At 47.1% G+C, this 23,978-nt stretch overlaps 2 protein-coding genes across 8 annotated transcripts in view; one reads left to right on the top strand and one right to left on the bottom strand.

The window, feature by feature from the left end:
- PPP4R4 (protein phosphatase 4 regulatory subunit 4) overlaps positions 1-23,978 on the top strand; it is a 199,062-nt gene that overhangs the window by 171,194 nt on the left and 3,890 nt on the right. The window contains exons 26-27 of one of the 7 annotated variants that reach the window (XM_073241915.1): positions 372-434; positions 12,946-13,508. The exons of 5 other annotated variants lie outside the window; for them this stretch is intronic. The gene's annotated coding sequence lies outside the window, so the exon portion shown is untranslated. Of the gene's footprint in view, positions 1-371; positions 435-12,945; positions 13,509-23,978 lie in introns of those variants that run through there. One more of the 7 variants, XM_073241914.1, reaches the window with a different exon arrangement.
- LOC108397489 (alpha-1-antiproteinase-like) lies at positions 8,895-21,075 on the bottom strand. The gene is made up of 5 exons (XM_073212244.1): positions 19,023-21,075; positions 15,861-16,485; positions 13,531-14,432; positions 12,724-12,894; positions 8,895-11,269 (listed from the first exon to the last, which is right to left on the bottom strand). Exons 2-5 carry the CDS (start codon positions 16,480-16,482, stop codon positions 11,078-11,080), a joined length of 1,887 nt encoding a protein of 628 aa, XP_073068345.1. The 5' UTR covers positions 16,483-16,485; positions 19,023-21,075; the 3' UTR covers positions 8,895-11,077.

Here is a 23,978-nt window from a genome sequence, read left to right as displayed (position 1 = left end):
GCTAGAGGGAGATCTTAATCGACAGTGAATTCTGAGACAGGCAGAAGGGAATGTGGTCTGGACTGAGGGGAAAGGAAATAATCTCTGGGACCAAAGATGCATTACTTTTGTAATAAGCTGCAAAGGGGTTTAAATAATCATTGGAGAATTACTTACCTTTGAAGAAAATGTAATCTGTCAGAATCAAGACAGTGTCTGGGCTCAAGTTCCACCCCAGCTTCCTAATCTTGGATTCTCTCCCTAATGATGTGCTCCGTCTGATCCCTGGCTCTACAGTAGTTCCCAAAGGGGATGAGTAAGGCGTCTGTGTGGTACAGGTTCTAGGGAATATCAACAAATGTCTGTACCAGGTACTTCTTGTCCACAAACAGCATGCCTCCCATGTCCAGCTGGCACTCCCCCGCAGGTGGCAGGAGGGAATGGAGCTGACTGCAGTGAGTATGGATGCTGTCACTGTCATTCGGGACCCAGGGAGGGTGAAATCCCAGCCCCTCCAGGACCTGGTTGTGTGCTGCTGGCCTGGCCTGGAGAGCCAGGAGGCTGAGGGGGACGGAGAAGGCCAGTAGGTGCTGTCTGGATTTGTGGCCACCATCTGCCTGTACAGGCTGAAGGCGAAGTGGGACTTGTTTAGGGAGGTTGGGGAAGCTGACGGGGTCCCTGGGGTTGTACCATTTTCCTGGTCAAGAGCGTCTTGGCCACAGGCATGAGGCTCCAGCTTGGCTCCCAGCAGCATGAAGAACAGAGTTGGGGGGCGCCCTCCTGGGTGAACAGAGACACGCAGCGCAGCTGCCCAGCCCAGCAAGGCGTGGTGTCTCAGACTGCTTCCTGCCGCTCTCCTCGGCCGAGTGCCCGGGGTTAGCCTCAGCAGGAAGGGCGAAGGGAGCAGGCAGCACGGGAATGAGGCACGGGCTTTGGCAGATTTGGGTTTGAATCCTGACCCTGAAACTGTGTTAGGCTTGATTCCAGAACAAAGTACACGGAACATAATAGGTGTTCAAAAAAATCTGTAGGAGTTAGAAAAAGAAGTTCTAGTTATCCTGTATGCTTCTTTAGATTTTAGATATAAAAATAATATGTTCTATTTAAAATATAATATTTACAATATAAAAGTACAGCTCCCCCCCTGTTCACCTCAATCCTGCTCCCTAGAGATAAAGAGTTCTAAGAATCTGTTGTATGTTGGTATAAAATTCTTTTGTTTTGGATCTACATATGAATTTAATATGTAATATCTACACACAGAACATACCTATATGTATGGATAACTATGCACACATACCTCCCAATGAAGTTGAGTCAAAATTAAATGAAATACAGTGTATGTGGTCATAGCACGTAGTAAGTGCTCAGCAAAAGCTGGCTGTTACTGTTGGTGACATCTCTTCTGCAGGCTGTTCTTCTTTGCCAGCCCCCTGCTCAAATCCATGTCTGCTCTTTGCTGTTGTGTTTCGTGTCAGGAGAGGCTGACCCCTGCAGCCTGCTCCGCCAGGCTTTCCTGCTGTTGACTTCTTGGATTTGGTGGTAGGTGGGAGTCCTGGGCAGGAGGAGAGAGAGGTTTGGCTGTTTATTCCCATTCCTCCCACCCATCGTCCAATCCACCCTCCCATCCATCCATCCATCCTCCCATTCTCCTCGTCTCCATCCATCCATTTCTGAAGCACTTGCTGTGTACTTAACCCTGGATAGGCATTGAGGAAGGATTTGGACTGATCTTATTGCTGCCTTCAAGAGGCATGTCTCACTGGAGGCTGTGGAAGCTTATTGTCTCCACACTCAAATACCTCAGTAATGGGCAGTGGGGTGTGTGAAACTCTGGACTGGGGGAACCCAGGATTGGCTGGAAGAACCCTGAGTGGACAAAGTTTATGCTGAATTCATAAAATTCAGCTAGAGTTAACTAAGATTAAGTTTGCCCCGTAGGACAGAGTAGAGGCTTGAGTACTCGGTGGAGGCTCCTGTAAGGATATGAACTCCAGCTGAGTGGTGGAGGATGGGCAGGATTTGTGCAGCTGCAAAGAAGGGAGAGAACATGTTGGCTAAGTAACCTCTGAGTGGTGCCCCGAGTGGCCTCAGAGTCCATTGTGGTCACACGGCCTTCCTCTTGTTTGCTCCTGTATCTTTGCTCCTTTTTTTCACCTCTCCAAGGCGTGAGCAGTATCTTACTTCTCTGTGCAAAAGCCCGACAACTGACAGATCAATATACACATGGTACTAATACTGATAGTAATACACGCAAGGAGAGCAGTCAATCTTATTTATTTGTTGAATGTCTTCTGGGTGGTAGAATATGTGCTATATGCAAAAACGACTTTACGAAGAGGCATTAATTCTTTTTTGCAGATGAACCCAGGAAAGATTAAGTTGTTTTAAAGCAAACAGCTTGTAGACACTGAGGCAGGCTTGACATGCAAAACTATTTCATACTCAGATTCATACTTCTTCATATTCAGCTCTAACAAGTGACTTGGGAGTAGGTGAATTCTGAGGCTGCAGCAGAGGTATGAGGAGAATCAGAATGGTGGTTTGAAGGCTTTCTTAATTTTGAGTATTGAAAAGAAAATGATTTGTATGGCATTGGTTTGAAGCTGGTATCTATAAACATACCTGGTATCTATAAACTCCCTACGTGGGTCCCAAATGACACATGCATACGTACACACAGAGCTAGTTTTTTCTTGGTTCAGTAATTTGCTCTAGAGTGTCTTTGGATGCATTTTCTTGGGTGAAGTGGTCAATAGCTTTTTTCTGATACATTTATTTCAACAATTGGTAGGGCCTGGCTGGGAAACTGAGTTTGGAAGGCATCTGTGTGAGAGTGCCTTACTCCACTGACCATGACTGTCTTGGGCATGGGCAAAGGAAGCCAGGTGACTTAAAATAATGGGGTCATCAAAATGTAGGGTGAGGGTGTTGAACATCTGTCTGGGAGAAGGAGATGTGGGGCAGTTCAACAGCTCAAGATGTGTAAGCTCAGACAATAAAATATCCCAAATAATTACCCCGTGAAAGTCTTGAAAGATGTAACATGAAGTCATGCCAGACCAGGAAAGGAATGAGGCTCGGAAAATGTTAAGGCAGTTTGGAGATCACCTAGGACAGAGCCGTAAATGGTTTCCACCTAAGCTGCCATCTCAGATTTACTGTGGTGTTTCCTGGAGTATCATCTTGAGAAGGATTCTGAGGCTGTGCCTGAATGAGGATGAAGACGGGGCCATGGCTGACTGGCGATGTCTGCTGTGGATGTGAGAGTGGAAGGAGTTGCACGTGGCCACATGTTTGCCATATTTAGCCTAGACTGGGGCTCTCATTTTATAGATGAACTAGGTTGAGACAGGTAACAGGGACTTACCAAGCGTTACACAACCTGGCCTAAAGTGAGAATTAGAATCCTGTCCCTTGCCTCATGAGCAAGCATTCTTTCTGTTCTACCATACAGTCTTTCAGGATTGACAAGAAATCATAGCCAATTCTCACAGTCTAATGGAATAGATATCAGCTGAGTATTGATTTTGACATCTACAATCCTGCTGACCTTTACATGCAGCCATTTGTTTACTGAACAAACAACCCTTTGAGCCTGTTTACTAGTCCTCATGAGACTTATCCCAATCCCATCTCTGCAACTTTTCCCCCATGTCTTGAGAATCTACTATGTGTTTAGTGCTTTACTTGCAACACTTTATTTAATCCTCCCAACCACCTGTTTCTTTGGGAATGAGAAAATTAAGTTCAAGTGACTTACCCAAGATCATGTAGCTTGTACATGGCTAATGCCAGGAATAAAACCAGACTTTAACCAATCTTTCGCCATGCCTGGTTGTTTGGGTTCCTGTGGGTTTTTCAACAACCTTGTCTTGTGTATTTGTGGAATAGCAGTGGGTGTCAAAAGTCAACAGTGGCAAAGCTCTTTACTTACTGGCCCATTATTGGGCATTAGGTGCTGTTTGGATACCAGTGGGCAGTGACTTCTGTTCATGATCACTCACTTCTTCCTAAGGTAAACATTAGCCTGTGGTCAATTCCCAGCCACCTACACCTCACAGTAGGAAGTCTCTCTATTAAAACACTGTCCCCAAAGCTCTCCTTACGTGTGTGTCTATCTGAGAATTCAAGGACGTGATCAGGCCACTGCTGGCCTTCAGGTGCCTCCCTCTGTGCAGACTGGGAGAAGATACCTCTATCAGTTTGCCAGGGTTGTGATAACTAAGTACCACAAACTGGGTGCCTTGCCCAACTGGAATTTACTGTCTCACAGTTTTGATCTCCAGTCTGAAATCAAGCTGCTGGTAAGGTTGGTTCCTTTTGAAAGCTATGCGGGAAGGCTCTGTTCCAGGCCTTTCTCCCTGGCTTTCAGATTGACCATCTTCATGCTCACATGGTATTCTTGTTGTAACTTCATATCATCTTCCCTTTGTGCTTATGTCTCTATATCCAAATGTCCCCTTCTTTTAAGGACACCTCATAATATTGGATTAGGGTCACCCTATGGACCTCATTTTAAGTTGATTGCCTGTATAAAGAACCTTTCTCCAAATGAGGTCACATTCTGAGGTACTGAGGATTAGAACTGCAACATACAAATCTTGGGGGGATGCAACTCAACCCATAAAAGCATCTCTCTAACCCATGCATACCTTGATGAAGAGGGGAATTCTGCATCCCCCACCCCCAACATGTTATTATGACAGTTTTAAAACACAGAGCAAAGTAGAAAGATTTTTTTACAGTGGATACCTTAAATCTACCACCTAGATTATATCGTGAACATTTTATATGTCCATTTGATCACATATGCTCTGGAGTAATGGCATCTTTGTGTATAAAGAGACCACCTCTTTTACTAGATTGATGTCACCACATACCAGGGTCCACCTGGTACACTTGTCAAGTGTGGCATGGGCCTGGATTTCAGGCTCTGTGCTCCTTCTGCCAAACGCCCATGTGCAAAGCACAGCCCGTACCATTGTCCTCCTTGACCCTGAAGGCCATCCTCCGAGGAAGCAGCCAGACATTAGAGTATCTACAAAATCCTTGCTTCTTTTTACGAAGAAGTTTGTAATTCCAAATGAGTTACTGAACTGACATTGGAATTCACACATACCACAATGTGCAGCCCAGGTCTGGCTTATGGTTGACTGAAAGAATAATTGGTTAATTGACTCTATTTCTTCATAAGCTTAGTTTATGTTAGCAGTAACTAGGAACCAAAGAAAGGACAGACATCAAAGGCAGGGAGTGCCTACCAGGAAGAAATATATTCTCACAAGCAGCTCCGATGGCACAATTACTGATATGACTCAGATGACAATTATCCTGAAGCCCATTGAACGGCTGACAATTCACGAGCTTCTGCTGGGCTTCTGCTTATGTTCAGTCCTCTACCAGGCACTGCCCTGTCCCGTGCAAGGATCATGCCTCTAATGTGTAGCCACAGTGGATTAAAGCTGCGTATGTGTGAGGGCCTCAGCAGGATCACAACCTAAGGCCAAGTGAGCATCACTGAAGATCCAGCCAGCACCATGAACAAAGAAATATTGGTCAGGGCCCTGACTTTGGAGATTGATGACGCTCTCCCAGGCTGGAGACTGAGTTAATATTAACAGGCCCAAGGTGATGTGGGCTTGTGTAATCACAGGCCTGGCCACCTCCTCCCCTGCTGCCAATCCTGTTTGTCCACTCTACCTCTTGCACCTTAGCTGCCCTCCGGTTCATGCCCAGGGAGAAGGTCAGTGGGCTGGGTCTCTGGGCAACAACTGATGTTAATGCCACTCTGAACCAAGAATGTCAAATGCCACTCCGGCACATCAGCATGCTCTCAGTGGATGCCAGGGGCAGCTGGTTTGAATCACTGTCTCTGAGCATAAGGACACGGTAGCCCAGAAGGGGCAGCAGATGTGTGTAACAGGAGAATTAAAGGAGATCTTGGATCTCCTTACACCTCCTCTTGCCCAGCCAACCAGCCGCTCTGCCCACTGCCTGCTTGAGCTAACTAAATGCAGAAATGCTTGTGCCAGTAACTCTTCGCCCCCAGCAGCATTCTGCAAGGTGTATTCCATGACACCCTAGAGGTAATCTGTAAAAAAAGGGGCTCCAGGGTCAAATAAGTCTGAGGAACACTGCATCATCTCTCTCCCACTTGGATGGTTATGTTTGAAAGATACAAAGTCACACAATCAAGACTTACGCAGAGTTTTCCAAAGCCATTTCTCCAAACCCTTTTCTGCCATAACATAAACTAGCATCCCCTGGAAATGCCTCTGGAGGGAAAGTCCTCCTTCAGGACAGGCCCCCTGCTTTTCTGTCTAGGATAGAACTACCTCCGTGAGCTTCCACTGAAGCCACACACCTTCCCTAATCTCCCAGAATCCCCTTCCATTTGATCAGTAAATTAATGTTAAGTACTTTTTGAATATAGAAAACTGTAAGTAAAGAAGAAAATGAAATGGTCTATGACTCCACAACCCACGTCTTTATGTGATTCTGTCAACATGTAAGTCACTTCATTCTTTTACATGTGGAATCCAGGGTTTGTCGCATCATTTGTTGAAAAGACTGTCCTTTCTCCGTTGAATGGTCTTAGCACCATTGTTTAAAATCATTTGACCATATTTGTGAGCATTTATTTCTGGCTGCTATTCTATTTCGTTGGTCTATATGTCTGTCTTTAAGCCAGCACCACACTGTTTTGATGAATGTAGCTTTGAAATCAGGAAATGTGAGACCTCCATCTTTGTCCTTCATTTTCAAGATTATTTTGGCTATTTGAGATTCCATGTGAGTTTTAGGATGGATTTTTCTATTCCTAAAAAAGATGCTGGTGGGATTTTGATAGGGATTGTCTGAAATCTATAGATTGCTTTAGATAGTATCTACATCTTAGCAGTATGAAGGCATTTTAATTCATGAACATGGAATGTCTTTCCGTTTATTTATGTTTTCTTTCTTTCAGAAACATTTCATAGTTTTCAGTGTACAAGTCTTTCACCTCCTTGGAGAAAGTTTACTCCTCAGTATTTTATTCTTTTTGATACTATTGTAAATGGAATTGTTTTTTGAATTTCATTTTTGGATCATCCTTTGTTAGTATATAAAATGCAGTTGATTTTTGCTCATTGATTTTGTATCCTTAACTTTGCTGAATACACTTACTAGTTCTAACAGTTTTATACGTGTGTGTGTGTGTGTGTGTGTGTGTGTGTGTAATCTTTAGAGTTTTCTACATATAAAATCATGTTGTCTATCCTTATTTCTCTGGATAGAACTTCCAATACTGTGCTAAATGAAAGAGGCTAGAGAAGGCATCCTTGTCTTGTTCTTGGTCTAAAAGAAAACATTCGGTCTTTCACCATGGCGTAGGGTATTAGCTGTCGACGTTCATTATGTGAACTTCATTACATTTAGGTAGTTTCCTTCTATTCCTAATTTTTTATCATGCAAATGTGTTGAATTTTGTCAAATGTTTTTCTGCATCAACTGAGATAGTCATGTGTTTCTCCCCCTCATTCTGTTAAGTAGTGTATTGTACTGATTGCTTGGTCATGGTGTATAATACTTTATAATGGGCTGTGAATTCTATTTGCCAGTATCCTGTTGAGGATTTTTGTATCGATATTCATCAGAGATATTGGTCTGTAGTATCTTTGTGGCTTTGGTTTTAGGGTAATGCTGGCCTCATAAGATGAGTTAGGAAGTGTTCCCTTCTCTTCAAATTTTTAGGAGATTTTGAGGAGGATTTGTGTGAATTCCCTTATAAGTGTTTGGTAGATTTCAACACAGTAGTCCTGCATTTTTCTTTGTTGGAAAATTTTTGACTATTGATTTATTCACCTTACTAGTTGTACATCTGTTCATGTATGATCAGTATCGTATTTTAGTTTTCTATTTCTTTATAGTTTATTCTGGTAAGTGGCATGTTTCTAGGAATTTATCTGTTTTATTGAGATTATCCAATTTGTTGGTGCATTTTTTCATAATATTCTCTAATAGTCCTTTTTGTTTAAAATTGCTTTTAATGTCCCGTCTTTTATTTTTAATTTTAGTTATTTGAGTCTTCTCTTTTTTCTTAGTCAGTCTAGCAAAAGGTTTGTCAATTTCATTGATCTTTTAAAAGAACCATCTCTTGGTTTTGTTGAATTTCCCCATTGCTTTTTATTCTTTTGTTGATTTCTGCCTAATCCTTATTATTTTCTCTTTTCTGCTAGCACTGCAGTTAATTTCTTCTTCTAGCTTTTTTTTCTTTCTTGACTCCTTTTTTCTTTTTATTAAGGTATCACTGATATATACTCTCATGAAGGTTTTACATGAAAAACATTGTGGTTATTACATTCACCCATATCATCAAGTCCCCCCCATAATTCATTGAAGTCACTGTCCATCAGCATAGTAAGATGCCACAGAGTCACTACTTGTCTTCTCTGTGCTACACTGTCTTCCCCATGATGCCACCCAACACACCATGTGTACCAATCATAATGCCCCTCAATCCCCTTCTCCCTAACTCCCCACCCACCCTTCCCCAACCCTCCCCTTTGGTAACTGCTAGTCCCTTCAATTTTTTGTTCCTTCAATTTTGCTTCGTTGTTATAGCCCACAAATTAGGGAAATCATTTGGTACTTGTCTTTCTCCACCTGGCTTATTTCACTGATCATAATACCCTCTAGCTCCATCCATGTTGTTGCAAATGGTAGGATTTGTTTTCTTCCTATGGCTGAATAGTATTCCATTGTGTATATGTACCACCTCTTTTTTATCCATTCATCTACTGATGGACACTTAAGTTGCTTCCATTTCTTGGCTATTGTAAATAGTGCTGCGATAAACATAGGGGTGCATCTGTCTTTTTCAAACTGGGCTGCTGCATTCTTGGGGTAAATTCCTAGAAGTGGGATTCCTGGGTCAAATGGTATTTCTATTTTGAGCTTTTTGAGGAACCTCCATACTGCTTTCCACAATGGTTGAACTAGTTTACATTCCCACCAGCAGTGTAGGAGGGTTCCTCTTTCTCCACATCCTCGTCAGCATTTGTTGTTGTTTGTCTTTTGGATGGTGGCCATCCTAATTGGTGTGAGGTGATATCTCACTGTGGTTTTAATTTGCATTTCCCTGATAATTAGTGATGAGAAGCATCTTTTCATGTGCCTGTTGGCCATCTGAATTTCTTTGGAGAAGTGTCTGTTCATATCATCCACCCATTTTTTTAATAGGGTTATTTGCTTTTTGGGTGTTGAGGTGTGTGAGTTCTTTCTATATTTTGGGTGTCAACCCTTTATTGGATCTGTCATTTATGAATATATTCTCCCATACTGTAGGATGTCTTTTTGTTCTACTGATGGTGTCCTTTACTGTACAGAAGCTTTTTAGTTTGTTGTAGTCCCATTTGTTCATTTTTGGTTTTGTTTCCCTTGCCCGAGCAGATATATTCAGAAAAAAGTTGCTCATGTTTATATTCAAGAGATTTTTGCTTATGTTTTCTTCTAAGAGTTTTATGGTGTCACATCTTACATTCAGGTGTTTGATCCATTTCAAGTTTATTTTTGTGTATGGAGTTAGACAATAATCCAGTTTCATTCTCTTACATGTAGCTGTCCAATTTTGCCAACACCAGCTGTTGAAGAGGCTGTCATTTCCCCGTTGTATGTCCATGGCTGCTTTATCATATATTAATTGACCATATATGCTTGGGTTCATATCTGGGGTCTCTGCTCTGTTGCATTCTTCCAGCTTCTTAAGGTCAAGTTAGGTCATTGACTTGAGATCACTCTTCTTCTGATATAAATGCTTACAGCTTCAAATTTCCTTCTTGTACTGCTTTCACTGCATCCCATAAGTTTTGTTATCTTATGTTTTCATTTTCTCTTGTCTGAAGATATTTTCCAATTTCTCTTGAGATGTCTTCTTTGACCCACTGGTTGTTTAAGAGTTGTTATATTTCCATATATTTTTGGATTTCCCTTTTTTTTCTTCTGCTACTGATTTCCAGTTTCATTCCATCATGACTAGAAAAGATACTTTGTATGATTCCAATCTTTTAAACTTTATTAAAAACTTGTTTTGTGGCCTAACATATGGTCTATCCTGAGAATATTCTATGTGCACTTGGAAAAAATGTGTAATCTGTTGTGGCTGGATGGTGCTTTCTGCATATGTCTGTTAGTTCATTTGGTCTGTAGTGTTGTTCAAATCCTGTTTCCTTATTGATCTCCTCTCTGGTTTTCTGTCAATCATTAAAAGTGGGATATTGGTCCTCCCACTATTATTGTGTTGCTGTCTGTTTCTCCCTCAATTTTGTCAATGTTTGCTTCATATATTTAGGAACTCTGATGCTTACGCATAAATATTTCTAATTGGCATATCTTCTTGGTGACCTGAATGACTTTTTCTTTTTTCTTTTTGCCATATAATTTGTATTTTATAAAGGCAAATATATCAATCCTTATTTTTATCACTGGGTTTTCTGTCTTGTCACACTTATTACACTTCAATAGCAAGAAATAAATTAACCAATGCTTTCTTCTAGGACATTTATGTTTTTTATGTTTTAATGTTTGACCTATCCAGAGGTCCAAACACCATTATTTAATGTGGACTTGAGCCTTTAATACTCTGAACTGGTGGTGATACCTCATATAAGCACAGACCCCTTAGCTCTCTCCCTGTTGAATAGTTTGCTGGTTTCAGCCTTGCCTTACATTGCCCTCTTTGCCTACCACTCCCATACCAAAACATAAACAATCAATTAGATGACCCCACCCACCTCCAGAGAGGTCCATCTCCTGTCATTGCTGGGTTTCCATATCTGTTCAATAAATTGTAGATTTCAGCCAAATTTCATCTTTGCCTAGTACAGTGCCTGGACAGTGTAAATACACAATACATATTAATTAAGTGGACATATGGAAGACTGCTGTGACCTGGATTTCACACACATCCTAGGAACATAAAGGAGACAGATAGACAATAAGATGAGGGATTGGCATGTCGCACTCAAGCTTGGGCCAGTCAGCCATTCTTTAATATCATCTTCAAGGTTATGAGGAGACCTGACCTGGGAAGGGACAGCTGAATCCAGGAAGGCAGCTATTTACTCATGGGGTTCACCATCTTTCCCATGAAGAGAGGAATGTTGGTATTTTCATCCTTGATGACGATTAAGAAGGGCCGGTTGAATTTGGTGGTTAGAGGCCTAGACCAGGTGCTGTCTTCCAGAAGGGTGGCCCTAGAATGCCCCATTCCATTCTCATCGATTCTCAGCACAGCCTTATGTGAGACCTAGAGGGGAGAGATTGCAGAGGTGTGTTTGAGGCAGAGACATGTTGCACCCTTCCACACTCAGACCTGGGAGCCAGGCCTGCTGTGAGAGCTGTCATGGAGGCTCAAGGAAAGCTTCTTTCCATGGTCCTATTGAGGACCTGGGTTTTTATAGCATTTCTTTGATATGAAAACCAAAACAATGAAAAATAAGCAGAATTAAGGGCAAGGGATCTATCATTTGAGAACTTTTATACGTAGCACCACAAGATTCACAACTGAATCATCATGGTGTAGTGGAAAGAACATGACTTTCCATCACAGGGATCTGCATTCAAATCTCATTTTCCCCACTAACTAACTGTCACCTCAAGGACATGATGACTCCTCTTACAATCTCATTTTCCTAACTAGGAATGTCAGAGCTGTGTGACACGATCACCCGGGGCCAGTATGGCCCTTCATGGGAAGAACCTTAGTGTGTGTGCTCCATAACTGTGCATGCGTTTGTATTGAGTGTGCACGTGTAAGAGGTTGTATGTGTGTTTGAGTGTCTGGGTGTAACTCTTATACAGCTCAATATCAAGAAGATGTGCATGTGTATGAATAGGGACCAAAAAAATCTTTATCTGGCAACTGTGGGGCTCCATCAACAGCCACACCTCCTTATTCAACCCATTCCAACCTCCTCTTCTTGACACTTCTCTCCAGGGGGGCAGGTCCCTTCTCTGTCCCTCAACGCTATTCTCAGGACTTCCTCGAGTGCTGGCCTGCCCTGGCCTGTGCACATACCCCCTCCCTGCAGGGGGCGCACAGGCCCCACCCCCTTCCCAAGGCCCTCACCTGACTCCACCAGCTGCCCCTCACTTCCCTTCCCTTCCCGACCTTCTCAGCCTCCCTGGGAGGCAGCTCACAGCCTCGGGACCTGGGACCTGTTCCTGCACCCTGTCCTCCTTGCCTCATCCCTTGGGTCTGGCATCAGATTTTCAGCCCCTCGGGGACCAGGACTTTGATGGGGACTTTCATGGCACCCGGTCCGCAGCCAGGCACCGAGCTGCAGGTGTTTCTTTGGTCACCCGTAACCTTCCCGAATGAATGGGGTCTTTCTCTGAGATCGCTCATTAACTCGGACTCGGTGATTCATCAGGAACTCCCAGTGTCACGGATGCAGGGGCCCAAAGTCCTTTGAAATCCCTGAGCCTAAGCCTGTCTCTGTAAAATGGGTCCCTCCAGGCCCCAAGAAGGGAAGGCCTTGGCCAAAAATGAGAGAGGGCCAGTGACGTGAGCTCAGAGGAGACCCCTAAGGTGCCAGAAGCACACAGCAGACCACGTGCCCGCCTTACTGGGCCCAGTGGCGTTCCTCAGAGGACCGTGCATGAGGGTGTGTTTGCGTCCCTGTGCTCCTTCCCCAGACTCACCTCTGAGCTGAAGCCCACGCTCCACAGGCTGCCCTGCAGACCCAGGGACAGACTCACCTTGGACAGCTTCAGGGGCACCTCCTCAGCGATCCCTGAAAGGTCAGCCTCGTTGCTGAAGACCTTAGTGATGCCCAGTTTGCTCAGAAGGGTTTTCAGATCATAGGTGTTGGAAATGGACAGTTTGGGCAAATGCAAACTGGTGGACCTGTCATATTGGTTAGAAACAATGGTGTGTCACAGCGCTGAGTGTTTTCTTTTCTGGTTGTTTCTCCCACCCAGCACCCTGTCTCCTTGTCCACACAAGGACACGAGGTCCCCACTGGTCTATTCTATCTTTAGCTCCACCACGTCCTGGGTCAGACAATGCTGGAAGCACAGAGATCAATCGCCTTGTTGTGTAAAGTCTCCAAATGCCATCTCCTCTGAGGAGCCCTCCAGGATGCCTTCTGGCAAGCATTTTGTACCCTGCCCTGTATAGGATTTGTTTACACCCAGACTGGGGCTTCTCCAGGCCAGAATCCCTGGGAAATAGGAAAGGTGAAGATGCTGAGAGACATCTGCTCAGGGAAGGATGAGTGACTGCACAGACTGGGACACTCAGCTGCCGTTTTCCATGGGACAAAGTGTGGCTCCAGGAAGGGCCCAGCGTGAGCTTGCTGCCTGGCACTCAGCTGCGTCTGACCCATTCTAGATTCAGCATTCGCCTCCCAGCCTCTGGTGCCAGGAACGTGGGAGTGAGGTGGGGTGAGGAAGAGGGTTTACAATTTCTCTTTTAATTTTTATTTTATGGTCTTTATATTCATTTATATATGTTTGTTATGTATTCCTTTCTATATATATTTATTTTAAATTTTAATCTGATTATATATGTTTATATTGCATATATTTATACATTTGTATTTTGATAATATACATGATCAAATATTTCCTGCAGGCTCGGGCATATTTATGAATGCAGAGATGTGCACTAATTTGGGGTGCATGCTCAAGTACTACATCATTGCGGGGACCCCAATCAAACCCTACATGTCTGGGGGCCAAGGAGCAGGGACCGTGCTCGAGCATGTGCTGGGAGGTCCCACCCTGGGCTCGCTCTCCAGGTCTCCCCCAAGCGGCCTCTGCCCCCGGGCTGGCCATGGACTTTCCATCCTGAAGGCCACACACAGCTGCCCCTTTGCCAGGAAGCTCGTCTCTCCCTTCATGGCTCTCCCCCAGCAAGTGCTGGCATTGCTCACCCTGCCCTGGGCTCTGGCCACCGGGAAGGGGCAGTGTCCATGCTGGGGAAGGACGTCCCCAAGGGCAGGATTGCGTCTCCTCACCTGTGGGCACTGCCCCTCTCACAGAGCCTGGCTGGCGGTGTCTGACCTGACCCTGGCCTCTGTCTGGATCCACCTGGTCATGCATGGTTGTGTGGCCCGTGGGACGTGGGCCTACCTCCCACCCCCTGGCAGGCCTGATGTGGCAGCTACTGGGTCTACCCTGGGCTAGGACGTACCATATGTCAATGTCTCTGAGGATATTGGAGAGATACTCCTCAGAGAGACTCTCCTCCAGCTGCGGCATCTTCCCGGGGTCAGGCATGAGCAGAAATGCTCTGGCTCTGCCCTCAAAGTGTCTCAGCAGCACCCAGCAGGACAGCCCCCTGTCCCGGTGCAGGCCGAACACGCCCAGACAGGTGGCCATGGGCACTCTGATGGCGGTCCTCTCTTCCACATGGAAGTCTCCTTCCCCCAAGTGCTTAGCCTCAAATTTATCCTTCCAGCTGTCTGGAGAGAAGGGGAGACACACATCAGGAGGGTGGGGCAAGGTTTCGATGAGTGTGGTAGAAGAGCAGCCCTGAGTGCCTGGGGAGAGGTGTCTCTCTAGGCCTCAGCTGCACCATCTGTGAATTGGGGCTAAAATGAAACCATCAAGCTGCTGCAGGGCTTTGTGAGGATAAAGTCAGGCTGGAGAAGAATCCAGAATTTCTATATCACAGAGGCTAAATGGTGGCAATCTGGATGTCCAGAATGAGCATTTTTCCTTGAATTTTATGTTTGTTTATGGATGGCCCGAGGATGATTAATGATATTACTGGTGTAGTTGGGGGCTCCTCCAGTCACATTTGGCATCTCCTCGTCTGAGTCTCCCCACCCCTTGTTAGTCGGAGGTTCCCAGCAGTCAAGGAAATCACTCCTGTTCCAACCTCATGGCCTCTCCCTGGACCAACTTGTGAAATGCAGATGCCCGGGTGGCTCCCCTGCTATACCAAGAGATCATTGCCATCCTCGCAAATCGGAGTGGGAGGGTGCCTCACAGAGCCCTGAACCCCACTTTCCCCACTGGATGGAGATGGAAACTGAGGCTGTAGAGGGCACGAGACCCACCTGAAGCCCCACAGCAGGGCGGGCACCTAAGACGCTGGCTCAGCCTCGGCCTTCTGCGCTGCCCTGCTGCCTCCAGAGCTAGGAGCCCATGGGGGGAAGGAAGCAGCCCCTGGCCTGGACTCCCTCCCAGCCCAGGCTGTCTCCACGGCCTGTGTAGACCCCTCAGCATGCCTCCCGGGCCTACAGGTTCCTGACATTCTCATACTCAGAGGGGGGAAAGGCACGTTTAGTTGAGCACCTACTATGTGAGTGTATAGTCCCCTGTTCTTTGTTGCCTGTTTAATCCTTACAGAAACCTGACAGCAAGGCCATGATGACATCCACGTTACAGGTAGGAGACTAAAACCTCAAAGTGGGAGAATGCCTTGCCCACAGTCAAATGGCTCAGGAACAGCAGAGGGAGGATTGAGGCCTGGTCTTTGTGACTGCAAAATTGTCACTATTTCTACTGTGCTAGAGGTGTTGGAAGTGTGTCCATGAAACCCTGTTCCCTTCATAGACTCTGCTAAAATTTGTTTTTCTGGCCGTCTATTTTGGGAGACATTGTGTATTTTACCTTTCCGTCTGGTAGGAATTTATAGCGTGCATGAGGACATTAAAGGCTCTGAAAAGGCCTGCAGAGATGATGATATGACTGTTTAACTCATCATTCTCTAACCTTATTTGATCATGGAAAGTGTTTGAATGGTGTTGTGGGGAAACTGAATAACATATGCTGGGAGGCACTGCCGTAACCATGCTGCACCGCCACAGAAAATTTAAGAACTGAGTGAGAGCATTTTTGGTTGTTCTTGTGGGGACCAGCTTAGGCTGGTTGTGCAACCTTACCTTTAAAGAAAATGTAATTCACCAGAATAAGAACTGTGTCTTTGTCAAGCTCTTTGACCAAATCCACAATTTTCCCTTGGGTTCCCTTCTCTACATAATCATTGATCTGTTTCTTGGCCTCTTCTGTGTCCTCAAAGTTGACGGGGAAGGCTTCTGTGTGATACTTGTTCTTGACAGTCTTCAAAAAGTTATGTACGCGCTTTAGATTCTTATCAATGAATAGAGCACTCTTGGTGGCCAGCTGGAACTGGCTGTCTGACCGGTTGAGGGTGTTGAGAAGATGGTGGAAGGCTTTGTGGACATCATCAGCCTTAGGTACTTTCTTGAAGTTGACGTCTAGGCCTTGCAGGATCTGGGTATGAGTGTCACCCTTGGTCCCCAGGGAGGGCATCGCAAAGGCTATAGCAATGCTCACTGGGGACAAGACGATGTTGCTTGTGTTAGACTGTCCGGCCAGTGACTGGTAGAGCTTGAAGGAGAAGTTGGCCATTTTGGGGGCTGTGCTGGGATTAGGGGGGTTCTTACGAATTTCATGACTATGCTCAGATACATGCATGGAGCCAGGGACTCGGTAGCACAGGTCTGCCAGCAGGAGGAGGCCCCATGCGATGGAAAATGGCATGTCCTGCAAGAGAGGGAAGGGGCACCACGCCCAAGTCAGGCCACACGATGAGTCCTCCCGGCCGCTCAGTGACACCACGGAAAGCAACCAGAGGTCACTAATTCTGCACCGTGTGCCAGCCTGTGCCAAGCGCTTTCCTGCATCCTCGCCGCTGCAAGACTCAGAACAACAGCAAAGGCTTTACAGTGCTTACCACGTGCCAGGCCCCAATCTAAGCACTTTCCTATCTCATCTCATGGCCCTCCTGTAATGAGTCTATGAGGTCAGTCATGTGACAATTCTCAATTCCCATTGAGCCCTGTTATTTAATGGACAGAGAAGCTGCTGCCCGGGTGGGGGACAACCTTGCCCCGTGGCACACAGCCAGACACAGCGGAGCGGTGAGGACACCCACCTGCTGGTTCCAGCCCAGACTCTACCTGATGCCTTTTCTTGCAAGTCCTGCAGCCCTCTCTTGATGGGCCTCTTGAACCTGTAGTTGATTGCTATATGATCCTGCAACCTCCCAGGCCTCAGGCCTAGGAAATACTGCTGGGGAGAGAAAGGAGAGCCCGTGCCTCGAGGCACATACAGATACTAACTTTTGTCTCGAAGAACATCTTATTCTCTTCATTTTAAAGGATGTGAAAAGTAAGGCTTAGAGAGGTTCAGGAACTTGCTCAAGACCACAGAACCAGTCAAGCAGAGCTGGGACCAGACAGGTCTCCATGCTTCTGGGCTGGTACTCTGTGTACCGGATACCTGCCTCCCTGAAGCAGGGCTTGGCTCCTTCTGAGGGCTGGGCTCCCAGAGAGTGAGGAGTCTTGGGCTTAGAACCACTGACATTGTGGGCTGGAAAATTCTATGCCTTGAGGAGCTGGCCTGAGCACTGTAGAGTGTTTACCAGATGCCAGTAGAATGCTCCCAACCCCCTGGCGGGACAGTCAAAAATTCTCCTGACATTGCCCAATGTCCCCTGGGGTCCAAGTGCCCCTGCGGGTGTCCCCTGTGGGGGGTGGAGGGGTTCAGGGTACATGGCCAACCTGGGAGGCCTCCTTTTCTCTTATTTGCCTCTTTCAGACTTTCCTTATTTCAGAGTGGGTTTGCATCGACTGAGACCCAAATAAATAGCTGTTTGGAGCCAATGTGTTCATTGGACCCAGCCAGTCTGGGGTTTTCATTATTCCTGGGTAGGGGCCCTGTGGGGATCCCAGGATTCTGCTGTGGGGTGTTGTGCCAGGTCTTCAGGAGACCACAGCCAATCTCCTTGCCTGCCGCCTGGGAAGCTCAGATGCCCCTGTGGTCCTTGTACCACCAGGAGCTTAATGACAACTCCCTCCAAGTGTCAGGCCTGTCCCCGCTGAACATGGACATGCAGCTGCCACCTCCAGAAGCTTTTCCTGAACTGGGCCCATGATGAGGCTTAGGGCTCAGCCCAAAATTGCCTGCGGTCCCTGCAGTTGGTTTACCTGCCCACCTGAGCACCACCTGTGTCCCAGCCCTAAGCTCAGATGACTGGGTCCTTGGAGATGCTGGTCCTCCAGTGACACAAGAGTGATGTGGTGGAAAAGCATTTTTTTAGCCTCAGATGCACCTGGATTCTAATTGGCCTCTGTCACCCACCAGCTGTGGACCCAGGACAGAACCAGTAATCTTGCTGAACCTCCAGTTTCGAATGAGATTGTTGTGAGAAGTGAGTGAAATCTCTCTTGTCATCAAAGCTCACAGCTAGGACAGACCTGAGAGATCAGCTCTTTGCAGGGAGGGGTGGGGGGTTTGCAAGCTAAAGCTGTTCTGATCAGTGAGGGGCCAACAGAAGTGAGACAGGGCCATGAACCCAGATAAGAAAGGGGAGAAGGTGACAGAAAGGAGAGCAGGGTTATCTGAGGAGTTAATGAATACATCTCTACTCCTCAGGGGGAAATTCCAACGAAAAGATCAAGGCTGGGGGTCCACTGTGCAGGAGGGTGGGGGCTAGGGAACAGAACTGGCACCTCATGGGCTGTCCTCCAGAAATCTGGGGAACAGGCTGTCATGGGAGAAAGCTAGAGGGCCTCAGCCTTCTGCAGCAAGACAGTTAAATGGTGGGGCATAAAATCTGCAGGGAAAGGGCAAGGGCACTGGCTCTGGCTGCATTTTAAAAGGGACCAGGTGGGAAGGAAGGTTCTTGAGGCAGAGAAGCACCTTAGAGAACAGGACGGCTCTCCAAGAGGATTCAACCCTGCCTTCTGCAGGTGCGACTGAGAGACTCAGGTGAAGGCCTTTCCTACCTGGGGAGGGTGGATGAAAGAGAACAGTCACCCCACAGCAGCTCTGCCCCTGCTGGGATCATTGCAGCGGGCCCCCTACGTGCCGGCGGCTTTTGCATGATGGGATTCCATGCGCCAACCGGCTGTGCTGAGCACAGTGGTAAAAGCTCTGCTGCCTGCCTTCTCATCCCTGCCAAGCCTGTGTGTGCCTCTGTTTCTTCTTCTGTCAAGTGGACAGAAATAATCCTGGCATGGTGGCCCAGCATCACCCACTGGTGTCAGCTCAGGAGGGGCCAATGGAGAATTACTTACGCAGTAGGTGGAAAGCTCCTGCCCAGCTCAGCAGAACTCACTTATTCTCCAGAGAGGCTCGCTGGCTGGATGTGCCACACAGGTGTCCCTCCCTCCCTCACAGGGCTCCCTCTACTTATAAGGCAGTCTCAAGGGGGTAGGACGTTCAGTCCTGTGGGCCAGGCAACCCCCCTTGTGCAGGAAATAAGCCCAGATTGCCTGTGGAGCTCAGCCAGCTAGTGCTGGTGCCGTCAGCGGCCTTACTGTTCCTCCCCAAAGCGGCCTAGTCCAGGGGAGCCGGCGGGTACGAGGCCACCTGAAGGGTGGGGTTATGGGAGCCCTGTGGCCATGCAAGACCAAGCGTTCGTCTCACCTTGCTACCCTCCTCACAGAGCTGTTGAAAGGAGTAACTGCATTCAAACAAGTCCTGCACCCGGAACTGTGCCTGATACATGGTTGTTCTTCAAAAAATGTCAGTTGCCTGAAGTCCTGGACTTGTGACTGCCATGTTCCTGGCTCTTGGAAGCCCCCCATTGGGAGCTGGAGTCTGTGTCCTTTGGGCAAGAGAGCCCATTTCTCTAGGCACAGAAGGCCAAGTGCCAAGGCTCAGAGGAATCATGGGAGAGAAGGATACTGGGCTGTCCCGATGGGATTAAAATCTTGCAGTGAATCAAGACCCCAAAGGACCTTAATGTTCCTATCTTACCAGTAAAGAAAACTGAGGTTCACAGAGTGGGGGTCAACTTCCCCAGATCCCAAGGTACATTAGTGGTTGAGCTGTGGAAAAATCCAGGCTCTGATTCCCATCTCAAGGTCCTTGGCAACAAAATGTACAAATATTTATAATTCATTCCTTTGTTAATATTCTGCCAGTAAATCAAGAGACAGGGAAGCCAGCCCCCCAAAGTGGTACCTTTAGAATAGGCAGTCTTGATTAATGTTTTATATTTGGTAAGAGCTAGCAAGAAAAAATGGCACTGGGCAGTCATCCACAGAAGAAACTTTGAATAAATTAGGTCTCATTATCCCCATTTTGCAGTAATGGAAACTGAGGCACAAAAATCGAATGGCCTACTCAGGGTTCCACACTAATTAGAAGGCTCATTTGGAATTCCTGAATTCTTTCTCCTTTGTTATAATGCCTTCAGCATTTTCCTGCTAACAATTGCATGCTGAAAGTCACCTCAGAACTAAAGGAAATCACGTTGATAAAACTCAGGACATATTTCAAGGTGGCTGGTAATTGCAAACTAAAGAAAAGAAATTGCTTTTTCTTTAAAACTGAATATGCATTTCTAACTTACTCTGTTCACTGTGTTCTCTGTGACAGTCTTACCCAAGCATTAAAAAAAATTTTGATAGCTCTGATTTTTCATTACACGGTGTTCACTTTGTTCCCAGTTAACTAAGTGATTCCAAATGGTACAAATCGGGCCAAGTGAGCACCTGGTCTTGGAAAGGCGGATTTGAGTTCTGAGCTCAGGCTCCCTGTTGCAATCATCTGTCAGCCCCACCTGGGTTCCAGCCCCATCGCGTGGGACTGTCCTGCTGTTACCCTCCCTTGTGTGACTCAGTCTGGCATCCCCCAAATGTCCCGGCACATGCTCAGCATCGCACCTGAGCAGACGTGCCCGCAGAGTATGGTTAGCACCCCTTTGTGGCACTTTTTAGTTTGGTTCCCTACTGAGGTTTTGGTGCCCTGCTGAGGGCCCTTCAGCCTTCCCTTGTCTTTTTCAGATCTGTCATCATGCCAGGCTTGCTTCTTAGTTGAAGATTTCTTTGAGTGCATTTTCTCGAACTCTAGTTGCACCTGTCAGGCTGGGCTGGGTTACACTGCAGTAAGAAGAGCTCGGCCCTCAGTGGGTAGCATCCTGGGCAGCTGCTGTGTACTCGCTGGGGAGGGAGCTGCCCTGCTGAGTGCCTGTCCCTGATTCCCCCACCCAGGGGCTCTCCCTTAGTCCTCCAAGACGTGGCTCTTATTCAGAAGCTGTCCTGGGACCTGACTAGGAGCATGGATGGCTGTGGGCTTTGCTTGTGGTGCCAGTTGTGAATATCCAACGGAAGGACAACAGAAAGGCCCCAGCTTCCAAGGGAGATTTTGGGCTGCCCAGGTTGTTTGTGGGTCATTTCTGATGGCTCTGGAAGGGGTCTGAAGGTGCACGCTCACCACGCCGCACAGCCCCCCTCATTACCCATTATCCACTGCTACTGACCAGCATTCTTCCAGGGTGAGACCTTGGTTTCCTTCTCTTTTTCCCCAGGATATTGCAGCTACTCAGTAAACATTTGCTTTTCCTTGTTTTGAACAAATGTCTGCCCCATGGGCTTGTGGAGAGGATCCAGTGAGTTGTGGGATGGAAATCAACATACAATCTCTACTTCCCCCTCCTGAATCAGTACATGTGGAAGAGCCCAGAGGCACCCCTGACCTTTGTCCTCATTTTATGAATGAGGCTCAGATGGTCCTGCCAGTCAGGGCAGAGCTTGTATCTAAACTGTTCTGTTCATTTATTCATGCTTAAACTTGAATTGGCGTCTTTCCGCTGTAAGCTGGTAGAGAGGTATCAATGTCACTGCTATGTCGTCCCTGCCTGAGCCTGGAGCTGGCTTGTGTCTGTCCCTCCATCTGTTTCAGAGCAGAGATGGAGGGGAGACTGCCCTGGACCAGCCCAGAGCCCCCGGCAGCTGGGGTTAGGCCAGAGAGGTGGGTCCCATGTGGACTGGGAGGTTGGAACTGTTCATAGGATTGGAGACGGACTGAGGAGTGGATGCTGGTGGGTGGCCCAGGCCTCTGAGTGAGGGACATGCCTTCTAGGCCTGTGCTGGGCAGTCTTCCGACCTGCTGGGCCTCTGTTTCCCCATCTCTGCATCGGGGATAACAATTCCTGGCCTGTGTCCTTCAAGCAGCAGTGTTGAGGGTCAGACTGGACAGCGGACCCATTCTAAAGACTCTACAAGGACAAACAAAGCTGAGGTGATGGCCGCCCTGCTTGATTCGCGGCACCTCGCTGTCCTGCGGCGAGGTTGCCCTGGTGCTTGCCAGACTCCGCGGATGGATGTTGTGGGTTCCCATAAGAGCCAGTGAGTCCCCCGCTGAGGGTTTTCAGCTCATTTGAATTGGGTCTCTGCCACCCAGAGCCCACACTAGTGCGATGACAGGCCATTCTTCAAAGTGAAATGGCAGCATCTTAGGTGAGTGCCCTTGGCTTGTCCAGCCTTGTTCTCCCCCAGGATTCTCAGGGGTTCCACCCAGCCTTAGCGGATGCCCTTCTACCCCCACAGAATGCTATTGGTGGGGAGTATGAAGTGTTGTGCAGGTTGCTTGCTGAGGGCTGCAAGCGCTTTGACCTTGGTTGGGAAGGTCAGCAACTGGATCAGCCTCTTTCCCACTGGAGTGAAGGAATATGTTACTTGCAGAGGCATCCTGGGCATGTGCCATGGACCCCCGCATTACTCAGACTTCAAGGAGGAATTTAGCTCTGCAGAGGCCCCAGGGGGCTGTCTGGGAGGGAGTTTGGGTGCTGTGGTAAGGTTGGAGGAATGGGCAGAGCCCCTGAAGCCGGCTCTACCCTTACCAGCTCCGTGTCCTTGAGCAAGACAACTAGCCTCTCTGATCCTCAGTTTCTTCATCTGTAAATAGGCCTATGAGAGCAGAGCAGCTCCACTATCAACATCGTAGTGAGAAAATGCTTGAACAGCCCCTCCCAGGGCACCAGGCTTACAGAAAAAGCTCATCAGTGCCACAGATACAGTCCCTCACATTGACATGCTGCTCTGCAATCCTTTAAAAGCTGGTTTGAAACTCACACAAACTCAAGATAGGTTTTTCTAACCATGATGAGGGTACTGAGGCTCAGAGAGGTTTGGTGACTTCACTAAAGTCACACAGCCAGAACACTGCAGAGTTTGTCAACTTGATCTGTTAAGTCTGGCATCATCCTAAGTACTTGGTGATGTTTGTACCATTAATGGGATTTGTGGTGGCTGGGAGTCTCCAGGCAGAGAAAACTCAAGAGGATATGGGGATATGGGACTTATTTGGGAAACAGTTGGATCTTTATCCATTATATTGAATTATGTGAAACTGCACATATGTGGTCATTTTGAATTAAAAGATGTAAATTTCACATGACTCAGCTTAGTTGTTTCAAATTCATCCCCAGTGGGTGGCTGGACTTGATTACTCAGTTTTCATGGTGAGGCAGTTCTTCCACGGGACAAGCACATTCCAGTAAGGGTTCAGGGAGCTGGCACTCTCCCTGGGGGTGCCCAGCAAAGCTTCCCAACTGCTTCACCCTTCAGCAGGGCAGCCCTGTGGCCCTCAGTGAAAAGGGCTGCTCCTGGGAAGCCTCTAGCTGTGGCACAGGAGCTGTGGTTTTCCTCCAAGGACCGCAGAGAGGGCCATGGGGAAGCAAGACAGGATGGAATCTGGGCCCGTCCCATTCTCCAACGGAGGCGGCTGATGGTCTGCTGTGCTTCCTCTCCTATGACCAGCGAATCATTGTAATGACTTGTCAGAGTCATCTGGGGCACATGAATAGGGAGGAGAAGAGGCCATAGAGTAAGTGTCTCGGGGCAATGGCAGTCCTGGGGGAGCTTGAACACATGATACAGGCCAAGATGCAGAGACCCACTCAGGGAGAAGACCTGCTTCTAGGAGTTGAGACAGGGATGGTGGGGTTAGACAGAGTAGGGTGAGGACCTCCAGAAAGAAAGCAAAGCATGTTAATCCCAGTCAGAGCAATGTAACAGTGTGCAAAGAAACACCTACCAAAACTCCCTGACAAACAATTAAGCAAAGTCATAGTCACATTAATTCTCTAAAGTAAAAATATCAAACTAGGAATATAGATAGGCATTCTTTAGTGAGATTAGTTCAAACTCAAAAGCCAGGAGTAACTTGGCTTGGACTGTTTTGAATATCCCCCAGATAAGAAAATACTTCAGCATAGCCCATGCCTTCATCTTGTCAGTTAA

Source organism: Manis javanica, chromosome 8, assembly GCF_040802235.1.
Source record: "Manis javanica isolate MJ-LG chromosome 8, MJ_LKY, whole genome shotgun sequence".
Taxonomy (NCBI): domain Eukaryota; kingdom Metazoa; phylum Chordata; class Mammalia; order Pholidota; family Manidae; genus Manis; species Manis javanica.
Note: the sequence above shows the minus strand (reverse complement) of the source record. Positions and strands in the feature narration are given on the sequence as shown.

Coding starts and splice junctions, on each gene's coding strand:
- LOC108397489 (XM_073212244.1), bottom strand. CDS start 16,482: ATGCCATTTTCCATCGCATGGGGCCTCCTCCTGCTGGCAGACCTGTGC. Junction 12,895..13,530: donor ATATGCAATATAAACATATA/TAATCAGATTAA, acceptor CTGTGACACACC/ATTGTTTCTAACCAATATGA. Junction 11,270..12,723: donor TGCCCCTGAAGCTGTCCAAG/GTGAGTCTGTCC, acceptor TCTCCCCTCTAG/GTCTCACATAAGGCTGTGCT.